The 24,170-nt window shown below is 37.2% G+C and overlaps 1 protein-coding gene across 1 annotated transcript; it reads left to right on the top strand.

The window, feature by feature from the left end:
• Positions 1–3,717: 3,717 nt before the first annotated feature.
• LOC114295305 (7-deoxyloganetin glucosyltransferase-like) lies at positions 3,718–24,170 on the top strand. Its single transcript, XM_082876262.1, has 4 exons — positions 3,718–4,219; positions 16,264–16,973; positions 21,998–22,354; positions 24,024–24,170. The coding sequence occupies exons 1-4, from the start codon at positions 3,718–3,720 to the stop codon at positions 24,168–24,170; spliced, it is 1,716 nt and encodes a 571-aa protein (XP_082732388.1).

Here is a 24,170-nt window from a genome sequence, read left to right on the forward strand (position 1 = left end):
CATTTGTGCCATCTAAGTTGGGAATGTGGCTAATAGATCACATGCATGTACAATTTGAGAAGATATGAGCTTGAATGCATGAGTTTGTTATGTTGATGTTGAGTTTGACATGTTTTGAGACATGCATGTAGATAAATCAAGAAAATGAGCTTCCTAATGTTGTAATCTTGCATTGGTGTCATGTTAGCATGATTAATTTGAGATTTGGGCCATTGCATGCAAGTAATGTAGCTAGAAAATCGAATTGGAGCTCAAGAACACAGTTCTGGGTTTTCCAGAATTTTGAGGTCCGCTCCAGCGGGGAACCTGACGCTCGAGCGGGAAATGCTGCTCCCAGTACTTTTGTAGACTTGATGTCCGCTCGAGTGGGGTAATTCACGCTCGAGCGGGGGTGCTATTTTGACAGGCTTTCCGCTCAAGCGTCCTATTTCACGCTTGAGCGTATTTTTGATGTAACCAGCACTTTTGCAGGCTTAAGGGTCCGCTCGAGCGGGGAAGTCCATGCTCGAGCGGGGACCCTGTTTTCTGAAACTTTGAAAATGCATTCTGTGTTATAATTTTTTCGTCCTCTTTCACTTGCAAGCACTCTTAGGCATATGTTAAGCATTGTAAATGAGTTAATGAGATAATAATAAAGCCTAAAGAGGAATATGTGAATTAAAGAACGGATTGAACTGTTAATGACCCTTTTGTGTTCATGAAACGTGTAGGGTCAAGCTCCAGGGCAAGTCCACAAGCCGATCACTGTGAGTAATATCGTTATTTGAATGCTTGTGAATGTCCAATTGTCTATTCCCTTATAAGCTTTATGAATTGCTAATTGGGATTATGGACGTAAGTCTGATATGAATAAACATAAATGGACCCAAGGTCGTTTTGATAAACATAAATAGACCAAAGGTCGTTTTGATAAACATAAATGGACCAAAGGTCGTTCTGATAAACATAAATGGACCAAAGGTCGTTTTGATAGAAATGAGTGGACTGAAGGTCGTTTTGACATGAATGAGTGGGTCGAAGGCCGTTTTGACAGAAATGAATGGACCGAAGGTCGTTTTGATAGAAATGAGTGGACCGAAGGTCGTTTTGACATGTATGAATGGACCTAAGGTCGTTTTGACATAAACGAATGGGCCAAAGGCCGTTTTGACATAAACGAATGGGCCAAAGGCCGTTTTGATATAAACGAATGGGCCAAAGGCCGTTTTGACATAAACGAATGGTCCAAAGGCCGTTTTGACATACAGGAATGGGCCAAAGGCCGTTTTGACATAAAGGAATGAGCCAAAGGCCGTTTTGACATAAATGAATGGGCCAAAGGCCGTTTTGACATAAATGAATGGGCCAAATGCCGTTTTGACATAAATAAATGGGCCGAAGGCCGTTTTGACGTAGATGGAAATCTGAATGGGCCAAAGGCCAGAATGTTTTGAACTACAGTCACTTGATTGAATTTCGTATAGTTATATATCTATTAAATAGAAATATGAATTGGGCCCAAGGCCGTTTGGAACATGTTGTTCTACATTGTTATGTAACTTCTGTATTTGATTTGATATTATTCACTGGGCTATCGCTCACGCTCATTCATGTGTTTGTAGGTGAGCCAAGAGCAGTCCAGACCCAGTCTCAGTGAAGTCTGTATGGAACAACTAAGGTTTTGAGAGAGTCAGCCCTCGTGTCTCACGCACGAGACCCGTCTTCGCCCTTTTGTTATGTATTTACAATTTGTCAAGTTGGCGAAGTTTTGTATATGTCTGCTTATAGTTTTTATGGGTTGACTTAGTTTTGGATGATCCTGTCTGTACAGAACCTATGTCGCTATGTTTCTGTTGTGAGTTATTAACGTACATATGTATGGTTTGTTTTGATGTGCCATGTAAGCACAGCTCTATGGACAAAGTTTTAAATTTTGCTTCCCTTTTGGCCCCTTTGCTCTGATGTGTTAAGTCTGTTTTGGTTTAAGGCCGTAGGTAATCTTAGGATTACTGGTCGGTTATGTCCTTAACCCATGGGGGCGGGTTCGGGTCGTGACACCTGGTCTTGCTGATGTACCTTGTTAGGCTGCGGAATCCTCAGGAGTATTTTCTACTTCTTCTGTGTATAAGTTATGTTATGATAATTTTGGTTTCTTTAGTTTGGGGTCGCAGGTTGGTGTGGTTCAAGCTTATTCCACCCAAAGTCCAATTCTGAGGATGGTTGGCTTGGAAGAATAGAATTAAATCTGCAGAGTTTCTGCAAAAAAATAGGGTCTTGAGTAGCAATTTAGATCTTAAATGCATTCTTTGCAAAGCTGAGCCTGAGTCTGCTTGCCATGTCCTTCTTCTGTGTCCTTTTTCATGCCACATCTGGGCTGCTATGTTAAAGTGGTGGGGTTTTTTTGGGACATTGCTGGATGTAGTAGAAAAGGTGCTTCTTTGGTGGGATAGAGCCAAAGTTAGGAAATCAGAGAAAGTGATATGGAAAAGTATACCTCTAGCAGTGTTGTGGTCTATTTGGAAGTGCAAAAATGAGTGTAAATTCAAGAACTCAAATCCTAACCTTGATGAAGTCATTGAGTTGGTCAAGATTAGAGTTGCTACATGGGCGAAGACATCACCTAAATTAGCCTAGTTTTCAGTTAATGACTTTAGTTTTAACATGAATCAAATTAGAGTTTGCATTGGTAGAAATGTGAATGTGTGATTGCTTCTAAGCAGTAGGGTCTTGGTTGCCTCAGGGCAGTGGAGCATCCGGATGTTGTTACTGGTTTGTTTGCGGCTGCTGTTCTGTTTGCTACAGTTGGTGTATTGCTTATTGGTTGCTACTGCAGGTAAGGGTGGTATGGCTTAGGAGGCCTGCTGATGTTTGATGATGTTACGAGACTGTCTGTTGCTGTCTTGACCTGTTATAAGCTACTGGTGTATACTGCTATTCAGAGGCTTACTGCTGTTTGGCTTGCTGATGTATGAGGCTGTTCTAGTCTGTGCAGATACTCTAAGGTTGCCCATAGACAAAAGTTGCTTTTACTGCTGGTGGAAGCTCTATGGTTTGGAGCTGGTGTAGAATTATGTTGATTGCTTTTGTTTTGTTGTATTGGTGTTTTGTTTTTTGGATTTTGGTTGCTCTTGATTGGCTTTTCACCAATCTTGGGTTGGGTCAAGTGCTTGCATATAATTGTGTTTCTTTCGCAGTGCCAACCTAGTTGGGATTGTGAAGGTTAGCTATGATACTTAGTGTACTTCCTTGATTTGTTGATGTATTGTTGCATGTACTTTGCTTTATCATCAATAAATCTTTTTTTGCTGATAAAAAAAAATAAAATGACAAAATATCACATTCAAATCATAATTATTCTACTTTTTTTCTCAATAAATAAATAAATAAATAAAATAAATAAAATAAAACAAACTTTTACTTCTAAGCCAAAATAATCAAAAAGTTAAAAAAAAAAAAAAAAAAAAAAAACCCAACTAAAACCAATTGCCAAACGGGGACTCAACAAATGATCGACCTCATCGTCCTTCCAATTTTGGCGAATCGGCTGAATTTCAAAACATTGGTTTTATCTCCCAAAAAAATTGTTTTTATCACCTTCAAACACAACAGGTTAACACTAGCTATAGAGATATTAAACCTCTTTGCTGGACTATAAAACTCTTTCCATATTCTCTTTGCCATAAGCATCAATCCCACCATAGAGAGAGAGAGAGAGAGAGAGAGAGAGAGACAGAGAGAATGGGTTCCAGATCCTTGTCAGAGAAGCCTCATGCAGTGTGTATACCATTGCCTGCTCAAGGCCACATCAACCCCATGCTAAAACTAGCCAAACTCCTCCATAGCAAAGACTTCCACATAACCTTCGTTAACACAGAGTTCAACCACAAACGCATCCTCAAATCCCGAGGCCCAGACTCGCTCGACGGCCTTCCCACCTTCCGCTTTGAGACCATACCCGACGGCCTCCCGGAATCCAACGCCAATGCCTGCCTGTTGGAGTCCACCAACAAACACTGGTTACCTCCTTTTAAAGACCTTCTTCGCAAACTCAATGACACTGCTACATCGAACGTTCCACCGATCACTTGCATAGTCTCTGATGCGATCATGTGCTTCACACTCGCAGCTACTGAAGAACTAGGCATTCCCCATGTTTCTTTCTGGGCAGCCGGTGCTTGTGGCTTCATGGGTTTCATCCAACACCGTAATCTTGTCGAAAAGGGTTTCTTCCCTGTCAAAGGTAAATGATTTTTCTATTTACATACATACATATGTATATTATCATATTTGTGCAACAATAAGGCCTCGTTTGAAACATACTATATTCAACACCGTAATCTTGTCGAAAAGGGTTTCTTTCCTGTCAGAGGTAAATGATTTTTCTATTTACATACATACATATGTATGTTATCATATTTGTGCAACAATAAGGTCTCGCTTCAAAACATGCTATTTTAGTAATTTTTTGACTTTTTAATTAAAATATAAGATAAAAAAAAATTTGTATGTTTAGAATGATTTTTTAGTTTTTACCAAAAGATAGGCAAAAAAGTAAAAAGAAAATAAAATATTTAATTTTTTGATATAAGTTATAGACTTTTTAATTTTTTTAGTAATTTTTTTAACTTTTAAGCTAAAACTATTATATTCCTAACCAAGGCCTAAGCTTAAGAAATAGTTTGTTCAATTACGAATCCAAAAACTTAGAATTCATCGAAGTTAATTTGTTTGTTTTGACTCTAACTTGAACCAATCCCATTCATACCCAACCCCAAGTCAATTCCTGCATATGGGCAACTATGATGCGATATATTTATATGTATATATCAAGGGTAATGTTATCACGGGCACCCTAAAAAAATAGTAATGTTATGGGTCTAGATATAGAAATTTAAAAATTATTCAGAATTTTATATCAATAGCTTAAATTCATTTTATATATAAATTCCATATTTTTTCAATTCAATCTCCATCACGCATACCCATTTCTAGGTAAATTTTAGGTCCCAAATTCTGAAACCCTAACTTTTTTTCTAAAAAATGTATATATATATAATTTTTTTTTATCAACAAAAGAAATCTTTATTAATGAAAATAGACAAAGTATGATAATATACAATAATAAAGAGGAGCTTGGAGCTAGCACAAGCTCCAAGCTGGAGTTGGTAAGAAACCAATAGATAAAGCAAAAGTCACAACTGGGCACAAACAAACAACCAATAGCCACTGTTGGGCACAAACAGACCCACAAAATAGCTTCAAAATAGCTTCAACACAACTATAAGCAGCCAACTTCTACTAAAAAGCAGAGTAAGATCAAGACTATTAATTTGTAGACAAGCAGATCAACAAGACTGTTAGCAGGCTAGCAGACCATTAACAGACAGCTTCAACCCTTAGACCCTCTTTTTAGCACAACAGAGCACTACAACAGGGCATACAGATCAACCAAACCCAGCTTGACAGCTTGACAGATCAACTCAATGGCAGCCCCTTATTTGCCTCCAGTTGAGAACAATTGTAACGACCCAATCTTGGCAAAGCAAAACCCTGCCAAGAGGGTGCACCTCAAACGCTATAGCACCTTTACACCACAATTCCTGTATAATTCATACATCACATCACCACATCACCAAAAGTGCATATGACCTTTCAATTGCCTAACATATATGAGATGATCTATTCAAAGACAAAAAAAATATTATCATGCTACAAGATAGTTCCCAAGCATTTCCTCCAAAAAAAAAATATAATACATACTAATCACGAATCCATCAACACATTCAACTTCATAAGCAATATTTACAATCAACCTCCTTCATAAAAAAAAGGGTAAGCTTACATCCTAGAATGACCCTAAGCAAAACCTCAACCACAAGATGCCGACCTGTGATTCTTCAAAAAAATTCTAGTCTTCAAAGTTGAGGCGAGCCACACAAAAGTCTATGAATCTAGAAAAAAAATTATTTAAAAGAATGAGCTAAAGCCCAATGAGTATACCAATACGATGGAGTTATAAAACTTGCTACTACCAATAGGGTTCAAAATAAAGATACTAAACATAAGAGCTTAATTGGACTTAAATTTATACAAAATAAAAATAAAAATGATGAAATACAATTTCCATAAAACGTTATCAAGATTTTTCCATGGAATCTCATAAGGCAGAAAAAAATACATTTGGATAATGAAAGTAAACAAAAATATAACTTTTCAATACATTAAGATTTCCTGTCCATCATACAATCCACTACATAACCTTAGGGTCGCGTTACCTCGCGACTTAGGTGGTGACGGTACCGTTACGCAAAACATAACCATAGGAACATAGCTCATGTCATCGTAGCACTTCAATTCTTGTTTCAATGTTTCAGTCCCCAGGACCCCTTATACATACAACGACCCTTATGGTCCTTAAAACATTTCGGTCCCCAGGACCCCAAAGCATTTTGGCCCTTGTGGCCCCAAAGGCTATATTCGGTTATATGATCAATAAAATAAATACCCTCACATAACATTTCACTGTCATTCAATCATCATCATCATAAAATTTGAAAGACTCAACTTAAATAAATTCTCATAAAAAAAAAAATTAATGCTTCATTATACAAATGAAATCATATCTTTATTAAAACTCAACCCTTGTCCTCAATAAATTTATAGATTTTCTTTTCATACATATATCATGATGAAATGTATCATTCACTTCCTTTAATTCAAAAATTATTTTCAAACTTTGTAATAAAGATAGAGGTAAGGTAATTTCCATGGTAAGTATACTCACCTCCAAAAATAGCAAAAGTGTAGATTTGAAACTCTACAAATTAATTTCCAAGAGGTATAGAGATGCCTTCCTCTAATCCTAACAATTAGTAAATAGGATCTCAAATTAGGAAAAGCTTTCAATAAAAATTACAACATCTACACAAATGATCCTAAATACAACTATGCTAAGGAATGGCAAGCTAAAGAACTCCTCCAACTTTAAGTCACCCAAACAAATAACTTATCCAATCTCCATAACACCCATCCTTTGAACATCTTTGAGTTAGTAACTTTTTAAATATCCAATCAATTTATATGCACAATACCACCATCAATTTACTACAAAAGTCAAAAATCAACATTTTTGTATAAACTCAACAACTTAAGTAAAATCTCTTCAATCACTTATAAAATTCCTCCATAGAACATAGAGATACCCAATCCACCATTTATCAAATCAATTTCAACATATAAATTCCCTAACACCAAAATCTCCAATTTTTACATCACATTCAAACCCTATATTAACCCAAAATCTTAATCTCCAAATCAACCATCAAATTGACCATTTTTTTTTTTAAACATCTAAAACATTCATGGAAACTAATTGAGAGTATAAAATTCAACAATCAAACCCCAAATCATAATAGATCTAAAACACAAAAATTCCATCATCTCTAACTCAAAATATGTAAAACCTTAAACTAAACTTTTAGAGAAAAATTCTTACCAATTACAAGCCTCTAATCCATCAAGAAAATAAACCCCATGCTTTGATTCTTCAAAAGATTAAGAAAAATCTAGAGTTGGTGCTTTTATTGTGTTATTTTCGGATGGATTTAAGGAGTGGCCGATCGGACCCTTTTTTCGGCGAGATAAGGTGGCCGGAGGTGGTGGAGATGGTGGGTTAAGGTGGTGGTGTAAGGGTGGAGCAAAGGTGTGGTGTTTGGCCTCCAAGAAAGTAAAGGAAAATGAGAGAGAAAGTAGAGAGAAGTTAGAGAATGAAGAATGAAGACAATGAAGGAAAAAAAATCTGCAGTTCTATTTTTTTTTTGTGTTGAAATGGGGTGTTTGGTCACACCTACCATCAAGTTTGGAGTTGGGTTTAGATATCCTAAATGGAGTTTAACATAAGAGTGTGTTTGGCTCTAGATGAAAAGTTGGGAATATTATAATTCTACCCCCCTAAAGGAAAATTTCGTCCACGAAATTTATTCGTTTGTTTAGTCTAGTTCATACCTTGAAAAAGACGTGGATATCAAATTTTCATATCATCCTCCCGCTCCTAAGTAGCTTCCTCCAAAGCATGATTTTTCCACAATACCTTTACTAGTGGTATGGTCCTGGAACGTAATACTTGATCCTTCATGTCCACAACCTCTATGGCTTCCTTTTCATAAGACAAATCATCCTTGAGTTGGATTAGTTGGAAGTCTAACACGTGTGATGGGTCAGGCATGTACTTCTTCAAGGTGGATACATGAAACACATTGTGAATGCGAGATAGACTAGGTGGTAAGGCCAAACTATAAGCAGTCTTGCCAATGCGCTCTAGTATCTCAAATGGCCCAATATACCTTGGACTTAGTTTGCCTTTCTTACCAAATCGCATCACTCCGTTCCATGGCGAGATTCGTAAAAATACATGATCTCCCACTTGAAATTCCAAATCCCTCCTCCGATTATCTGCATAGCTCTTTTGTCTACTTTGAGCCGCCTTCAACCTTTCTCGAATAATATGCACTTTATTGGTAGTAATTTGAAGAATCTCTGGCCCTAACAATTTTCTCTCTCCAACCTCATCCCAACATACTAGAGTTCTACATCTTCGCCCATATAAAGCTTTATAGGGAGCCATCCCAATACTTGATTGATAACTATTATTATATGCAAATTCTATTAAGGTCAAGTGTTCATCCCAATTACCTCGAAAATCTAGGACACAAGCTCTCAACGTGTCTTCTAAAGTTTGAATTGTCCTCTCGGATTGCCCGTCAGTTTGGGGGTGAAAAGCTATACTAAATCTCAATTTAGTACCCAAGGCATTTTGAAGACTAGGCCAAAAGTGGGATGTGAAGCGCGAGTCTCTATCTGAAACAATAGATACCGGCACACCATGCAATCTCACAATTTCATCCACATAAATTTTTGCTAATCGATCAAGTGAAAAGTTTTTCTTAGTAGCCAAAAAGTGTGCAGATTTGGTCAACCTATCTACAACAACCCAAATAGAGTCATGCCCCTTCTGTGTGCGAGGCAGGCCCGAAACAAAATCCATGGCAATATGCTCCCATTTCCATTCAGGTATAGGAAGAGGTTGAAGTAAACCAGCTAGGCGTTGATGCTCTGTTTTAATCTGCTGACATACCAAACACCTTGACACAAATTCTGCTATCTCTCTCTTCATATTTGGCCACCAATAACTTTCTCTTAAATTTTGATACATCTTTGTACTCCCCGGATGTATTGCATAAGGTGAATTATGGGCCTCATCTAATATCTCCCTTTTTTTATCTCGGGCTCATTTGGAACACATAACCGATTTTTAAACATCAACACACCATCTTCTTTAATAATAAAGTCTGACAGAGTACCATCTTTCACTCGAGCTCGGGTCTTCTCCAAAATTGAGTCTTTCCCTTGGGCTTCTCGAATGCGATCCACTAACAAAGGTGTCACTTTAATTGTAGCTAACAAGGATCCCGACTTCCCAACTGCTAGATCAACTCCAATAGATTTTATTTCATGTAAGAGACTAAATTGAATGCCCTGAATGTGAGTTAAATTCCCTGTAGATTTTCGGCTAAGAGCATCGGCCACCAAATTAGCTTTTCATGGGTGATAATTAATGGTGCAGCCATAGTCCTTAATCAGTTCAACCCATCTCCTTTGCCTCAAATTTAAATCTCTCAGTGTGAATAAATATTTCAAACTCTTATGATCAGTATATATCTCACATTTTTCCCCGTATAAATAATGTCTCCCCAACTTTAAAGCAAAAACAACCGCTGCGAGCTCTAAATCATGGGTGGGATAATTGCGTTCATGGTTCTTCAATTGTCTAGATGCATAGGCCACTACCTTTCCATGTTGCATCAACACACAACCGAGCCCTTGATGAGAGGCATCACTATAAACAATAAATCCTTCACCACTTAACGGAATAGTAAGCACTGGGGCAGAAGTTAATCGCTTCTTTAATTCTTGAAAACTCTTTTCACAATTCTCCGTCCACTCAAATTTGGTATTCTTACGGGTCAAATGTGTTAATGGTGCCGCAATTAATGAAAACCCCTCTACAAATCTACGGTAGTAGCCTGCCAACCCTAAAAAGCTCCTCACCTTGGTCACGTTAGTAGGACGATCCCAATTCAGCACAGCCTCTATTTTCTTCGGATCCACAAAAATACCTTCACCCGAAATCACATGCCCCAAAAATACGACACGATCTAACCAAAACTCACATTTGCTAAACTTCACATACAACTTCTTTTCTCGTAAAGTCTGCAATACCACCCGCAAGTGTTGTTGATGATCCTCTTGACTCTTGGAATAAACAAGTATGTCATCAATAAATACAATCACAAATTGGTCAAGGTATGGTTGGAACACTCTATTCATAAGGTCCATAAATGCGGCGGGGGCATTAGTTAGACCAAAAGGCATAACAAGAAATTCATAATGGCCGTAGCGAGTTCGAAAAGCAGTTTTCGGTATGTCTTCTTCCTTAATCTTAAGTTGGTGATACCCTGATCTGAGATCGATTTTGGAGAACACACATGCTCCCTGAAGTTGATCAAACAAATCATCTATACGAGGCAAAGGATACTTGTTACGCACCGTGACCTTACTCAACTGCCAATAGTCAATGCACAATCTCTTGGTGCCATCTTTTTTCTTCACAAATAATACAGGTGATCCCCAAGGCGAGACACTTGGCCTAATGAAGCCTTTATCCAATAACTCTTGCAATTGTATCTTAAGCTCCTTAAGTTCCATTGGGGCCATATGGTAAGGTGCACTAGAAATTGGGGCAGTTCCAGGAATTAAGTCAATAGCAAACTCAATTTCTCGATCTGGGGGTAATCCAAGTAGTTCATCAGGAAAAACATCTATGAAGTCACACACAATTGGTATATCCTCCAATCTTGGACCACTAAATTCGGAGTCAATCAAATAGGCTAAGTATCCTTGGCACCCCTTCTTAAGCATTTTTCTAGTGGTAATAGCAGAAATAACATAAGATGGGGATGCACATCGATCTCCACAAAATCTAAATTCAGGTTCCCCAAAACTGGAAAATACTACCTCTTTCCTATAACAATCCACCGAAGCATGGTAAGAAGCCAACCAATCCATTCCCAAAATCAAATCAAAATCAAGCATCTCTAAAGGCAATAAATCCGCTACCATCTCCCTATCTCCCAACTATAGTACACAACCTCGATATACCTCCTCAATTATAACACAATCCCCAATAGGAGTAGTAATGGATAAGCAATAGCCTAGAGGTTCAATAGGTTTATTAGCATGCAAAGAAAATGATAGAGATACAAAAGAATGTGTAGAACCCGGATCAATAAGTACATGTGCCTCCCTACTGAACACATAAATAATACCTGTTACCACCTCTGGATTAGCCTGAGCATCCCGCTGAGTCAAAGCAAAAACTCTCCCCTGCGAGGTTTGTCTATCGGATTGAACACCTCCTTTATTCTGCTTGCCAAACCTAGTCCCAACCTGACCTTCTCCTCGGCTTCGCCCTCGGCCGGCACCTGAAATTTTATTACTACCAACTCCAGTACTAGCAGATGAAGCAGTTCGTGTGCAATCCCTAGCCAAATGTCCGGGTTGTCCGCAATTGAAGCAAGCTCGTGTATCTCCCAAATTAGTCATTTTAGGAACTGTTCAATCTTTCACCAAATGACCCTTCTGGCCACAACGAAAACACAAGTCGGTACCAGCATGACAAACACCTGTATGTGCCCGCCCACATTGCTTGCAAACAGTTCGAGTGAACTGAGATGATGTCCCACTAGACTGTCCATGACGTTGATTAGAAATGCTTTGGGTTGGGGTGGGATGCTCTCTATTTTTTTGATATGCACTAGAGCTCTTGACTGAACCATAACCATGACCACCTCTCTTTGACGGTCTATTAGATGTGTTCTTATGATGGGATGAACTAAGGTGGCGCTTTTTCTGTTGTTCCGCTAACTTCATTTCTATGACATCTTTCTCAACTGTTAAGGCTTTATCAACCAAGGTCGAATAGTTAGTTATTCCCAATACTCGGATACGAGATTTGATGTCCAAATCCAACCCATTTGTAAAACGACGACATTTGACCTCCTCATCATCCACAAATGAAAGGGCAAAACGAGATAAAGAAATGAACTTAGCTTCATATTGAACTACAGTCAAATCCCCTTGCTCTAGCTGAAGGAACTCTCTCTCTTTTTCATACCGATAAGTAGCTGGAAAGTACTTGTCATTGAAAACCTTAGTGAATTGGTTCCAGGTCAATCCTCCGGTGCCACTTGCCGTAAGTAGGCGTTGCGTGGCCACCCACCAATATTCAGCCTCCTCCACCAGCATAAAACTAGCAAGTGCAACTCGCTGCTCGTCTGATACTTCCATCACAGAAAATATCTGCTCTACCCTCCTTAACCAGGCCTCTGCCTCCATAGGATTGGGTGATCCATAAAATGATGGAGCCCCCAACTTCTTGAACCTCTCAATTGCGGTGAGGCGGTTGTCTGTAGGTTGCACAAATGGCCTAGACTGTGCTGCATTCTGTTGTTCAAGGATGTGAGTTTGCCTCTCCGCTAGGCTAACCATTGACTCTAAAAGGCGCTGCACACTAGGGTCTAAAAATGCTGGAGCTGCGTCAGCCCTTGGTGGTACAATTCTATCTGAATGTCCCACTTCTGGATTGGCACTTGACTCTTGAGTTTGCTCATTATGCGATTCATGTTCAATCTCTTTTTCCTGAACCCGAGGTGGAACTTCATTTCCAACACTAAGATGTGGCTCTCGCTCAGCCTCAAGCACTTCCATAAGGGGGCGACTCTTATGAACTTTTCGCCTTGCCATATGCGCCTGTATAACAAGATAATTAAAACTTAGAATACTAGATCGCTATTAAACATCATCACTAATCGAATTACTAACTACAATACCCTATCAACTTTAATTCTAAAGTAACTAGTCTACAGATTCATAACCTAATGCTCTGATACCAAAAATGTAACGACCCAATCTTGGCAAGGCAAAACCCTGCCAAGAGGGTGCACCTCAAACGCTATAGCACCTTTACACCACAATTCTTGTATAATTCATACATCACATCACCACATCACCAAAAGTGCATATGACCTTTCAATTGCCTAACATATATGAGATGATCTATTCAAAGACAAAAAAAATATTATCATGCTACAAGATAGTTCCCAAGCATTTCCTCCAAAAAAAAAAAATATATAATACATACTAATCACGAATCCATCAATACATCCAACTTCATAAGCAATATTTACAATCAACCTCCTTCATAAAAAAAAAGGTAAGCTTACATCCTAGAATGACCCTAAGCAAAACCTCAACCACAAGATGCCCACCTGTGATCCTTCAAAAAAATTCCAGTCTTCAAAGTTGAGGTGAGCCACACAAAAGTCTATGAATCTGGAAAAAAAAATTATTTAAAAGAATGAGCTAAAGCCCAATGAGTATACCAATACCATGGAGTTATAAAACTTGCTCCTACCAATAGGGTTCAAAATAAAGATACTAAACATAAGAGCTTAATTGGACTTAAATTTATACAAAATAAAAATAAAAATGATGAAATACAATTTTCATAAAACGTTATCAAGATTTTTCCAAGGAATCTCATAAGGCAAAAAAAAATACATTTGGATAATGAAAGTAAACAAAAATACAACTTTTCAATACATTAAGATTTCCTATCCATCATACAATCCACTACATAGCCTTAGGGTCGCGTTACCTCGCGACTTAGGTGGTGACGGTACCGTTACCCAAAACATAACCATAGGAACATAGCTCATGTCATCGTAGCACTTCAATTCTTGTTTCAATGTTTCGGTCCCCAGGACCCCTTATACATACAACGACCCTTATGGTCCTTAAAACATTTCGGTCCCCAGGACCCCAAAGCATTTTGGCCCTTGTTGCCCCAAAGGCTATATTCGGTTATATGATCAATAAAATAAATACCCTCACATAACATTTCACTGTCATTCAATCATCATCATCATAAAATTTGAAAGACTCAACTTAAATAAATTCTCATAAAAAAAAAATTAATGCTTCATTATACAAATGAAATCATATCTTTATTAAAACTCAACCCTTGGCCTCAATAAATTTATAGATTTTCTTTTCATACATATATCATGATGAAATGTATCATTCACTTCCTTTAATTCAAAAATTATTTTCAAACTTTGTAATAAAGATAGAGGTAAGGTAATTTCCATGGTAAGTATACTCACCTCCAAAAATAGCAAAAGTGTAGATTTGAAACTCTACAAATTAATTTCCAAGAGGTATAGAGATGCCTTCCTCCAATCCTAACAATTAGTAAATAGGATCTCAAATTAGGAAAAACTTTCAATAAAAATTACAACATCTACAAAAATGATCCTAAATACAATTATGCTAAGGAATGGCAAGCTAAAGAACTCCTCCAACTTTAAGTCACCCAAACAAATAACTTATCCAATCTCCATAACACCCATCCTTTGAACATCTTTGAGTTAGTAACTTTTTAAATATCCAATCAATTTATATGCACAACACCACCATCAATTTACTACAAAAGTCAAAAATCAACATTTTTGTATAAACTCAACAACTTAAGTAAAATCTCTTCAATCACTTATAAAATTCCTCCATAGAACATAGAGATACCCAATCCACCATTTATCAAATCAATTTCAACATATAAATTCGCTAACACCAAAATCCCCAATTTTTACATCACATTCAAACCCTAGATTAACCCAAAATCTTAATCTCCAAATCAACCATCAAATTGACCATTTTTTTTTTTTAAACATCTAAAACATTCATGGAAACTAATTGAGAGTATAAAATTCAACAATCAAACCCCAAATCATAATAGATCTAAAATACAAAAATTTCATCATCTCTAACTCAAAATATGTAAAACCTTAAACTAAACTTTTAGAGAAAAATTCTTACCAATTACAAGCCTGTAATCCATCAAGAAAATAAACCCCATGCTTTGATTCTTCAAAAGATTAAGAAAAATCTAGAGTTGGTGCTTCTATTGTGTTATTTTCGGATGGATTTAAGGAGTGGCCTACCGGACCCTTTTTTCGGCGAGATAAGGTGGCCGGAGGTGGTGGAGATGGTGGGTTAAGGTGGTGGTGTAAGGGTGGAGCAAAGGTGTGGTGTTTGGCCTCCAAGAAAGTAAAGGAAAATGAGAGAGAAAGTAGAGAGAAGTTAGAGAATGAAGAATGAAGACAATGAAGAAAAAAAAAAAATATGCACTTCTATTTTTTTTTTTTTTTTTGTGTTGAAATGGCGTGTTTGGTCACACCTACCATCAAGTTTGGAGTTGGGTTTCGATATCCTAAATGGAGTTTAACATAAGAGTGTGTTTGGCTCTAGATGAAAAGTTGGGAATATTATAACAATATCTTTGACAGAGAAGGGGAAGTCCTTGAGAGAGGCTTTGAGCTAAAAAGCTAATCTAACCTTGATGAGTTCACACAGGTCAGCCGAGTTTGGATGGACATTAGAGAAAACACACTCATTCATATGCTTCCAAAGAGACCAGAGGACAACTAGGGGAATGGATCTCCAAAATTTTCTAAGCAAACACTTAAAATTCACCCCCATCTACTAATTGAACAGACCTGCCATAGATACTAGAATGCACCATTGAAGACCCCAATCATGAAGCACAGAGGACCAAATGGCCCAAAAAATGTATATATGGCACAGAGGACCGGATATTGCTAAAAAATGTATATATGGTATGCATCTTATATAAAAAGTATAACTTTTATCATAAAATATATAAGTTTTACTACAAAATACATAAGCTTTTTCTTATCACAAAAAATATATATAACTTCATCGTTCATAATGTTCCTCACAAAAATTTGTAACCTCTACCACAAAAATGATTACTTTTATTATGATGTGCATCTTTTTGGAGGTACACAATGCAACATTTCCCATATAGTAATCTATATGCTCACATAGAAAATACGAGTAAGGTGTTACAATGGTTTTTTTCTTTCTTTTCCTTTATTCTTATATATATATATATAGGCATTGAACTGAAATTATCATTGCTGTGATTTGCAGACCCCAATTCCATCACAAATGAGTATTTGGATACGATTGTAGATTGGATACCTGGTATGCAAGGTATACGCTTAAAGGATATCCCAAACTTTATTTATTGCGTTAGTCTTGGTGACTTTATAATTAAATTTATGTCGGAGATAACTGAGACAGCTCTCAAATCTTCTGCAATTATTTTGAATACATTTGATGAACTGGAGCATCAAGTTTTGTACTCACTTTCATCCATGTTTCCCCCAATTTACACAATCGGACCTTTACACTTACTCTTGAACCAAATCAAGGACGATAGTTTGAAGTCAATAGGATCAAATTTGTGGAAAGAAATAACTGAGTGCCTAGAATGGCTCAACTCTAAAGAACCTAACTCTGTTCTTTATGTGAATTATGGAAGCTTAACTATAATGACACAAAATCAACTGGTTGAGTTTGCTTGGGGACTTGCTAATAGCAACCAGACCTTTTTATGGATAATAAGACCTGATCTTGTCACCGGCGACTTAACTGTTATTCCACCAGAATTCATTACAGAGACCAAAGAAAGAAGCTTACTTATAAGTTGGTGCCCACAAGAGCAAGTTCTCTCCCACCCATCCATCGGAGGGTTTTTAACTCATTGTGGGTGGAACTCCACTATTGAAAGCATTTCCAGTGGAGTGCCAATGATATGTTGGCCAAGTTTCGGAGATCAACAAATCAATTGTTGGTATAGCTGCACTCAGTGGGGGACTGGGATAGAGATAAACAATGATGTTAAGAGAGATGAAGTTGAGAGGGTTGTGAGAGAGTTGATGGTTGGAGGCAAAGGTAAGGAGATGAAGAAAAGAACCATGGAGTGGAGGAAAATGGCTAAAGAGGCAATAGTGAGTTCATCAGCTTCATCTTTCTCAAATCTAGAGAAAATGATTAAGCAATTAGTTCCTATCAAACGTTAGGGTAATTAAAGTAACTACTTTACAAATATTATCTTCTATTGTATTTCAATATATTGTTTCGTTATGGGATGTGTAGTTTATGTATATTGTTGGTTATTGATATTGTAATTTAAAAAAAAAATTTACTACATGTCATAAAAAAATTTACTACATGTCATGGTTTAGCTCATCTGGATCATGTATGACAGAACAACATGGAATTATATGTTGACAATTTTTTTTGTCTTCCAATATCTTTTTTCTAATATATTTTTAATCATACAATTATGTATGAGTAAAAAGATGGCGATGAACATTTTTTGTCTGGAGATTTTTTGGTTTTATTTTTTATTTTTTGATTCACAAGTAGAAGATATTATTTATAAATATGAAGATAATTGTATTAAATTGTACAATTAACTATATAAGAAAGTCTAAGAACATATACAAACCCAACACCAACTACCAACACAAGAAATAGCCTTATATTAGAAAAAATAAATAATTAAACAACCCTATAATAGAAAATAAATAATCCATCTGTCGTGATAGTGATGGATTAACCTGTGACCTTTCAATTGAAATTGTCCAACTAGGAGACAGTGAGTAGCCCTCCTTTTGGTTCAATTTCAATATATCAATCATGTAAATTTTAGGCAATCCGTCCCTTTGAGCCACATCCACGAGTTCAGTTTGAGATTTAACTGATTTACATGGAGAAAGCACTTTTTGTGGGTCTCAAAATTAAACCTTTAAATGTTTAACATGACATTTGATTCAATATTAAGTTTAACCTTCTAATTAAGTTAACATATCTTCAATAGAAATTATGAACTCTCAAAACACATATCCAACATCAAAATACCACACGTAATATAATTTAAATGCACAAATTTCATTTTTGAAATGAGCATCAACTTCACTATCAATTTAAACTTCTGGTTTGCAAATTTTATCCTAACCTGCAGAATGAAAACATAATTCTTAAAAATCATTTTCTTATTCATTTGTTCCAAAGTTTGATCATTCTGAATGATCTAAATCATTTTATCTCATGAAAATAATGTTGGACAATCTTCACTGTATTTGAAAAAAAAAATTATGTTTGTGTACTTAACAACAAAGGGAATACAGAAGAAGTAAAGGAAATGAGAGAGTTTGTTTGATTACAAAAATCAAACTAGAAAATTAAATAAAACAGAAAATAAATTAATTGCTTATCAAATTAATTTCACAAATTTTCTGATCAAGTCCAATGTTTAACACTGTATCCTCAAGACAGATTCGTCATTTCCACGGTACTTTCAGAATGTGGACGTCTATCTCACAGGATAAAATGATTAACAGCAAACACTAGCAGCACTACAAATTGTTTGCACAACGAACACACTAACTGTTTACACTATTTCTCACAGAAATTTAATGTAGCAAAATGCAAAGATTTATTACAGAGGGGAAGCACGAAAATTGTGAATGAAAAATCAATAGAAGGTCTGTCTATTTATAGGGAGAAAATGTGATTGTTTGGTTTGAATTAAACAGGTGCAAACCTATTCAATTTGAATGAACAGATATAGCACTGCTTGGGTTTGAATTTGAACAGATACTGAAACTGTTCCAGTTTAAATTCAAACAGATAAAAACCGGGCAGAATTTTCGTGGAGGAAAAAGTCTAGTAGAATTTTTGGAATTAATTTCTGAAATTCAAATTCTAAAAAATTAGAATTTAATTTTACAAAAATAAAATTCAAATGTTTTTGGTCCAAAAAATAATTAGTATTGGGCCAGACAAGCCCAACCCAACAACGCACCCGCACCTAGCCCGCCCAGACGGCGGCGCGCATGTTTATTTTTGTGTCCAATGAGTCTAGCCAATAACCTCACTCTCTACAAAACTTAGGTGCCTCGTGGGGCCTATCCCAAGTTCCAAACTCAAGCCTTATAAATCCACTCAAAGTATGCCCACCAAATTAATGTGGGACAAGCCTTAAACCAAACATTTAGGAAATTTCATCAAAAACTCCATTTCTATGGAGCTCATTTTGTCTTCAATTTCTCATTCACCCGATAATGGTTTTGAGCAACAAAATATACCACGTGAATCACAACGTGGCATAGAACGCATTACTACTTAGATCCGTCAAATTTGGCGCATAGGTCCCACCTAAAAAATATACCAAAATTAAGAAAAAATCAGATTTTTTCAAAACTTCAAAATCATTTCTAACAAATAAACCTTTGAATTGTTTGAAAATTGTTTGATATCTGCAAAGAATTTAAGAATATACAAAGCAATTAATACAAACATCTCTTTGTTGTGCAATTCATAACAGCGCAAAAGATATACAATTACAATGTTTTTTAATGGGATACAATTACTAGTTTGAGAAAGGAGTTGCTAAATATAAAGGACAAGAATCATTTGTTAGTTACTCCGTAGAGTTTTAGACGGAGATTTGTCAATTATATTAACTTTTTTGCCAGAATATAAATTATAACCTCATTGCTAGAACATAAATTAGTTGCATTTTTGTTTCCTGAACACATTTTTATTTTATATAGGTAACAATTTATTAACAGTGTGTCAGAAATTGCATGAGTAAAAATAAAATTGTATCATACTTGTCAAAAAAACAAAACGGCAAATTACGATGATAGTTTCTGTACTTTGATCGTTGTGTCATTTTGGTCCCTATACTTTTAATTGGTTCAATTTTGTCCTTAAATTTATAATTTTGTCTCAATTGATTACAATTTTTTTTAAAAAAAAAAAAAATTATAACTAGGTGTCTAGGCCCAATTTATGCACACCTCAACTAAATCATGAGGCTCTAAAGTTAAGGACTGAGCAAACATCTAGTGGCCTCACGATTTAGGATGTTTGGCCTTCGTAGGTTTCGAACCTGTGACCTCTTGGATAGTAAGCTCTTTGATTGCTTTCTTCACTCACTAAGTCAAATCCCTTGGGGTTAATTGATTACAACTCTTGATATTTCTTTTTTTTTTTTTTTTTTTTTGATCGGCAAATATTAGTTGTTAGTTGTTAGATTAGTATCTATGAGAGAAAATCTTTCCACCCTTGGCAAAGCACCTAAGTGCTTGCACTCATTTACGTCAACCCCTGTAAGGAGAATTGAACCCATGACCTCCATGGAAATAAGCCCTAAAGAAAGTATGGTGGCCAAGTAGGATAGGCCTAGTTGGTTAACTCTTAACATTTCTTTATGGAAAACACGTACATAAGTGTCATATATCACATTTTTAAAGGACAATTATAAATTTACTCAACTCAATGAGTTAACCTCAACCAATTTTGTGATAATTTTTCTAAAAAAATACTGACGATATTATTAATTAGACCAAATTGACATAAAATCTAAAATTAAGAGTTAAAATTGAACTAATTGAAAGTGTAGGAACCAAAATGATACAAGAGGTCAAAAATAAGGACCACCGGTATAATTTGTAAAAAAAAAAAAAAACTCTATTACATAGATTATCAATATTTTGTTAGTTTGGACTGCATGATAGCGTGAATTGTGACTGTAGAAAATTAAATTAATTTTCAATTTGATGCTCAATGCAATTTTCATGTTCATCATATATTGTGGATGATTAAGCAAGTTATTCAATGCTTACTTTTTGCATTCAATTTTTATTTTAAGGATATGAAATGGATACCATCTACGAAAAATAAAAAGCAACAGCCAAATTATTAGTCTGACATTTTTAACATTAGCAACATTCATTCTTTCATCCCAAGATCAAAGTTAACCTCAATGGTTAGTTTGGTGGTCAAGGCCTAGAGTCTAGGGTGTGTTTTCTTCAATGTCTCAAGTTGGAAACATTTTAGGTGCAAACAACCTCTTGAGTTTAAGTTATACAAGGCAAAGTCGTGGCTTTGAGGGACCCCTACAATTAGACGGTGAGATTATTATTTTGGAATAGTCAATATAATGAACCAGCTACCGAGTTACTAAAAAAAAATAAAAATCCTAAGATCAAAGTTAAACATCTTAAAAACGAATTTGTGTATCTACATAAGAACTTTAGGCTCTATTTGTTTACCGGAGATAGGTGTGGGACCGTATATAATATGAGATGGGTCCCATATTTATTTATTTATTTATTTTTATCTCCTTATATCCTATGTTCGGTTGTTTCGCAATCAACGTCTGCCCATCGCGCACAACTTATGCCATCAGTTTGAAACTGGCCGATTTTGTGCCTATAGCCCAGGTGATCCGAGCGTATGACAATATAAGCAGAGAGGTGATGGGAACAATGCAGATCAGAGTACGAGTTGGCCCAGCTCAACAAGACATCGAGTTCCATGTCCTGGACATTTCAGCCACTTTCAACCTACTACTTGGGCGACCCTGCCTGCACCAAGTGAAAGTCGTCTCTTCAACCCTCCACCAAATGCTGAAGTACCCCTATAAGAAACGGGTAGCTATAGTCTTCGGGAATTCATCTATACATCCTCTGCCAGAGGTCACTACACTTGTGCTGGAGATTGTGCATGGCGAAGAGGATGTCTTCCTTTCGGGGTTTACCTTGGCTGAGGTCTGGGTGGTACAAAATATCTTGGCCATCCATAAGGGCTTGTTTGTCAGCGCTCAATCTATGTACTTCATGAACAAGCTCCAACACATGCTACGAATTGGGCTAAGAAAGAGTGGCCGGAAGGGTGATCTGCATTGGCCGATGTGCCACATAACCCGCATGCCTTTGGTCTTGGCTATACACCCACCAAAGAGGACTGGGTGAGGAAAGGGAAAGAGATGGTAGGAAGAGCCAGAGCTAAGTAGACTAGGAAGCGCTACTAGCTTATGCACTGACCTATCCGGGGAACCCTTAATGGTCATTTTGTTCGGGAGGGTGAAGACTTCACATTCTGTGGTTTCCCCGAACCCTGGTTCAACTTTGAGAGGCAGCGGGTTCCTGACTTTGAGATTTTCTTTGACTTGCAGCTGCAAGAGAGTGATACAGAGGAACATACTGAACTAATTGCTGAAGCTACGAAGAACACTGAAAGTGTTTCCAACAGCAGTGAGTTTGAAGTAAGGGCAGCATTGACATGTCTTCTTTCGGATCCTTCAATCGACTCAGAGAGCTTACAGGATAACCTGACCGTTTCCATGATCGGAGACCAATCAGGTGCGAACCCTTCTAGTAGTATCTTGGATGCATCCGACGCACCATCCCTCATTTGGCAACTAGAGGAGGGCTACCTGTCTAGCAATTCTAAGTCAGGTAGTAAACCAGAATCTGGTTCTACAGAGTCTATGGGTTGGAATCAGATTCCAGTTCTTCTGAGTCTGGGTCTGGTATTCTTGGGGTTGATAACCGGGATGCCGAGGTTTTGTCCAGGTTGTCCTTTTCTTTTTCCTTTGAGCCAGTTGTAACCGAGAAATTGGATGAGCTATACCTTTTGAATGAGAATGGCACTGTAGATTTCGAGTATTTCTCTATGCCGCTTATTTATTGCATTGATCATGATTTTCAAAATTTTCATTAAAACGATGAGGAAGGAATTCTTCTGGTTTTGAAAATTTTGATTAATCAAGAGGATGGGAGGTTTGCAAAACCCTTCGCTGATGAAATCATTGCTTTTAATGTAGATACTGAGAAGGATCCGCGTCTAGTCTAGATCAGGTCCACGTTGTCTTTGGAGGAGCGCAAGCGCTTAGTAACTTTATTAAAAGATTTGAAAGATGTTTTTGTGTGATCCTACGAAGACATGCCTGGAATCGATCCTGAGATTGTACAATATCAGATCCCTCTTGACCCCGAGGCCCGACCCATCAAACAGAAGTTGCAGAGAATACACGTGGATTAGGCTCAGAAGATTAAAGAAGAGGTCACCAAGCAGATAGACGCAGGATTCTTGCTAGTATCTGAGTATCCAGCTTGGTTGGCCAACATTGTTCCAGTGCCAAAGAAATATGGCAGAATTCGGGTGTGTGGATTTTAGAGATCTGAACAGAGCCAGTCCGAAGGACGACTTTCCCTTGCCGCACATCGATGAATTGGTGGACTTCACCGCAGGCCATGCGTTGCTCTCCTTCATGGATGGATTTTTCTGTTATAATCATATCCTAATGGCACCCAAAGACAGAGAGAAATCTACTTTCACTATGCCGTGGGGAACCTACTACTATAAAGTGATGTCGTTTGGGCTGAAGAATGCCGGGGCTACCTATTAACAGGATGCAACCACAATTCTGCATGATATGATCAATAAAGAGGTCGAGGTGTATGTGAACGGCATGATTGTCGAGTCCAAGGAAAGAAAGGCCACTACACTGTCTTGAAGAAATTCTTTCAACGGATCAGAGAATACAGACTGAGATTGAATCCGCAAAAATGTAGTTTCGGTGTAAGAGCAAGGAAAATACTGGGTTTCTTGATCACACAGAGGGGCATAAAGGTAGATCCTTCAAAAATCAAGGGAATCTTAGAAATGCTACCACCAAGGACTGAAAAGGAGGTGCGAGGCTTTCTCGATAAAGTGCAATTCGTAAGATGGTTTATCTCTAAATTAACCTTGACTTGTGAACCATTATTTGGCCTTCTGAAGAAAGGAAAGAAATTCTGATGGGATGATCGGTGTTAGTTCGCTTTTGAGCAGATCAAGCAGTACCTTCAAAATCCGTCTGTGTTGTCGCTGGCAGAGTCGGGAAAGCCCTTGATTTTGTATCTGTCAGTAATGGACACAACGATGGGATGCATGTTTGCTCAAGAATCTGAGGATAGGGTGGAGAAAGCCATCTATTACCTGAGCAAGAAATGCTAGATTATGAGACCCGTTACACCCCGCTAGAGAAAGCTTGCTTAGCCTTGGTATGAGCAACGAGGAAGTTGAGGCACTACTTGTTAGCTCACTCTGTAATTCTGGTTTCGAGGTTAGATCCCATCAAATATCTCTTTGAGAAACCAGCGCTTACGGGTAGGCTAGCCTGTTGGTTGTTTCTCCTCTCTGAATTTGATCTGAAGTATGTTACTTCCAAGTCTGTAGCGGAGTTCCTAGTAGATCACCCTGTGGAAGCAGATGAAGCAGTAGAATACCTGTTTCCAAATGAAGCTATTCTGCAAGTCAAGGAAGAGGTTTCGACAATGTACTTTGACAAAGCATCTAATTAA

The sequence above is a fragment of the Camellia sinensis genome, chromosome 6, assembly GCF_055761805.1.
Source record: "Camellia sinensis isolate YWXY chromosome 6, ASM5576180v1, whole genome shotgun sequence".
In the NCBI taxonomy this organism is placed as follows: domain Eukaryota; kingdom Viridiplantae; phylum Streptophyta; class Magnoliopsida; order Ericales; family Theaceae; genus Camellia; species Camellia sinensis.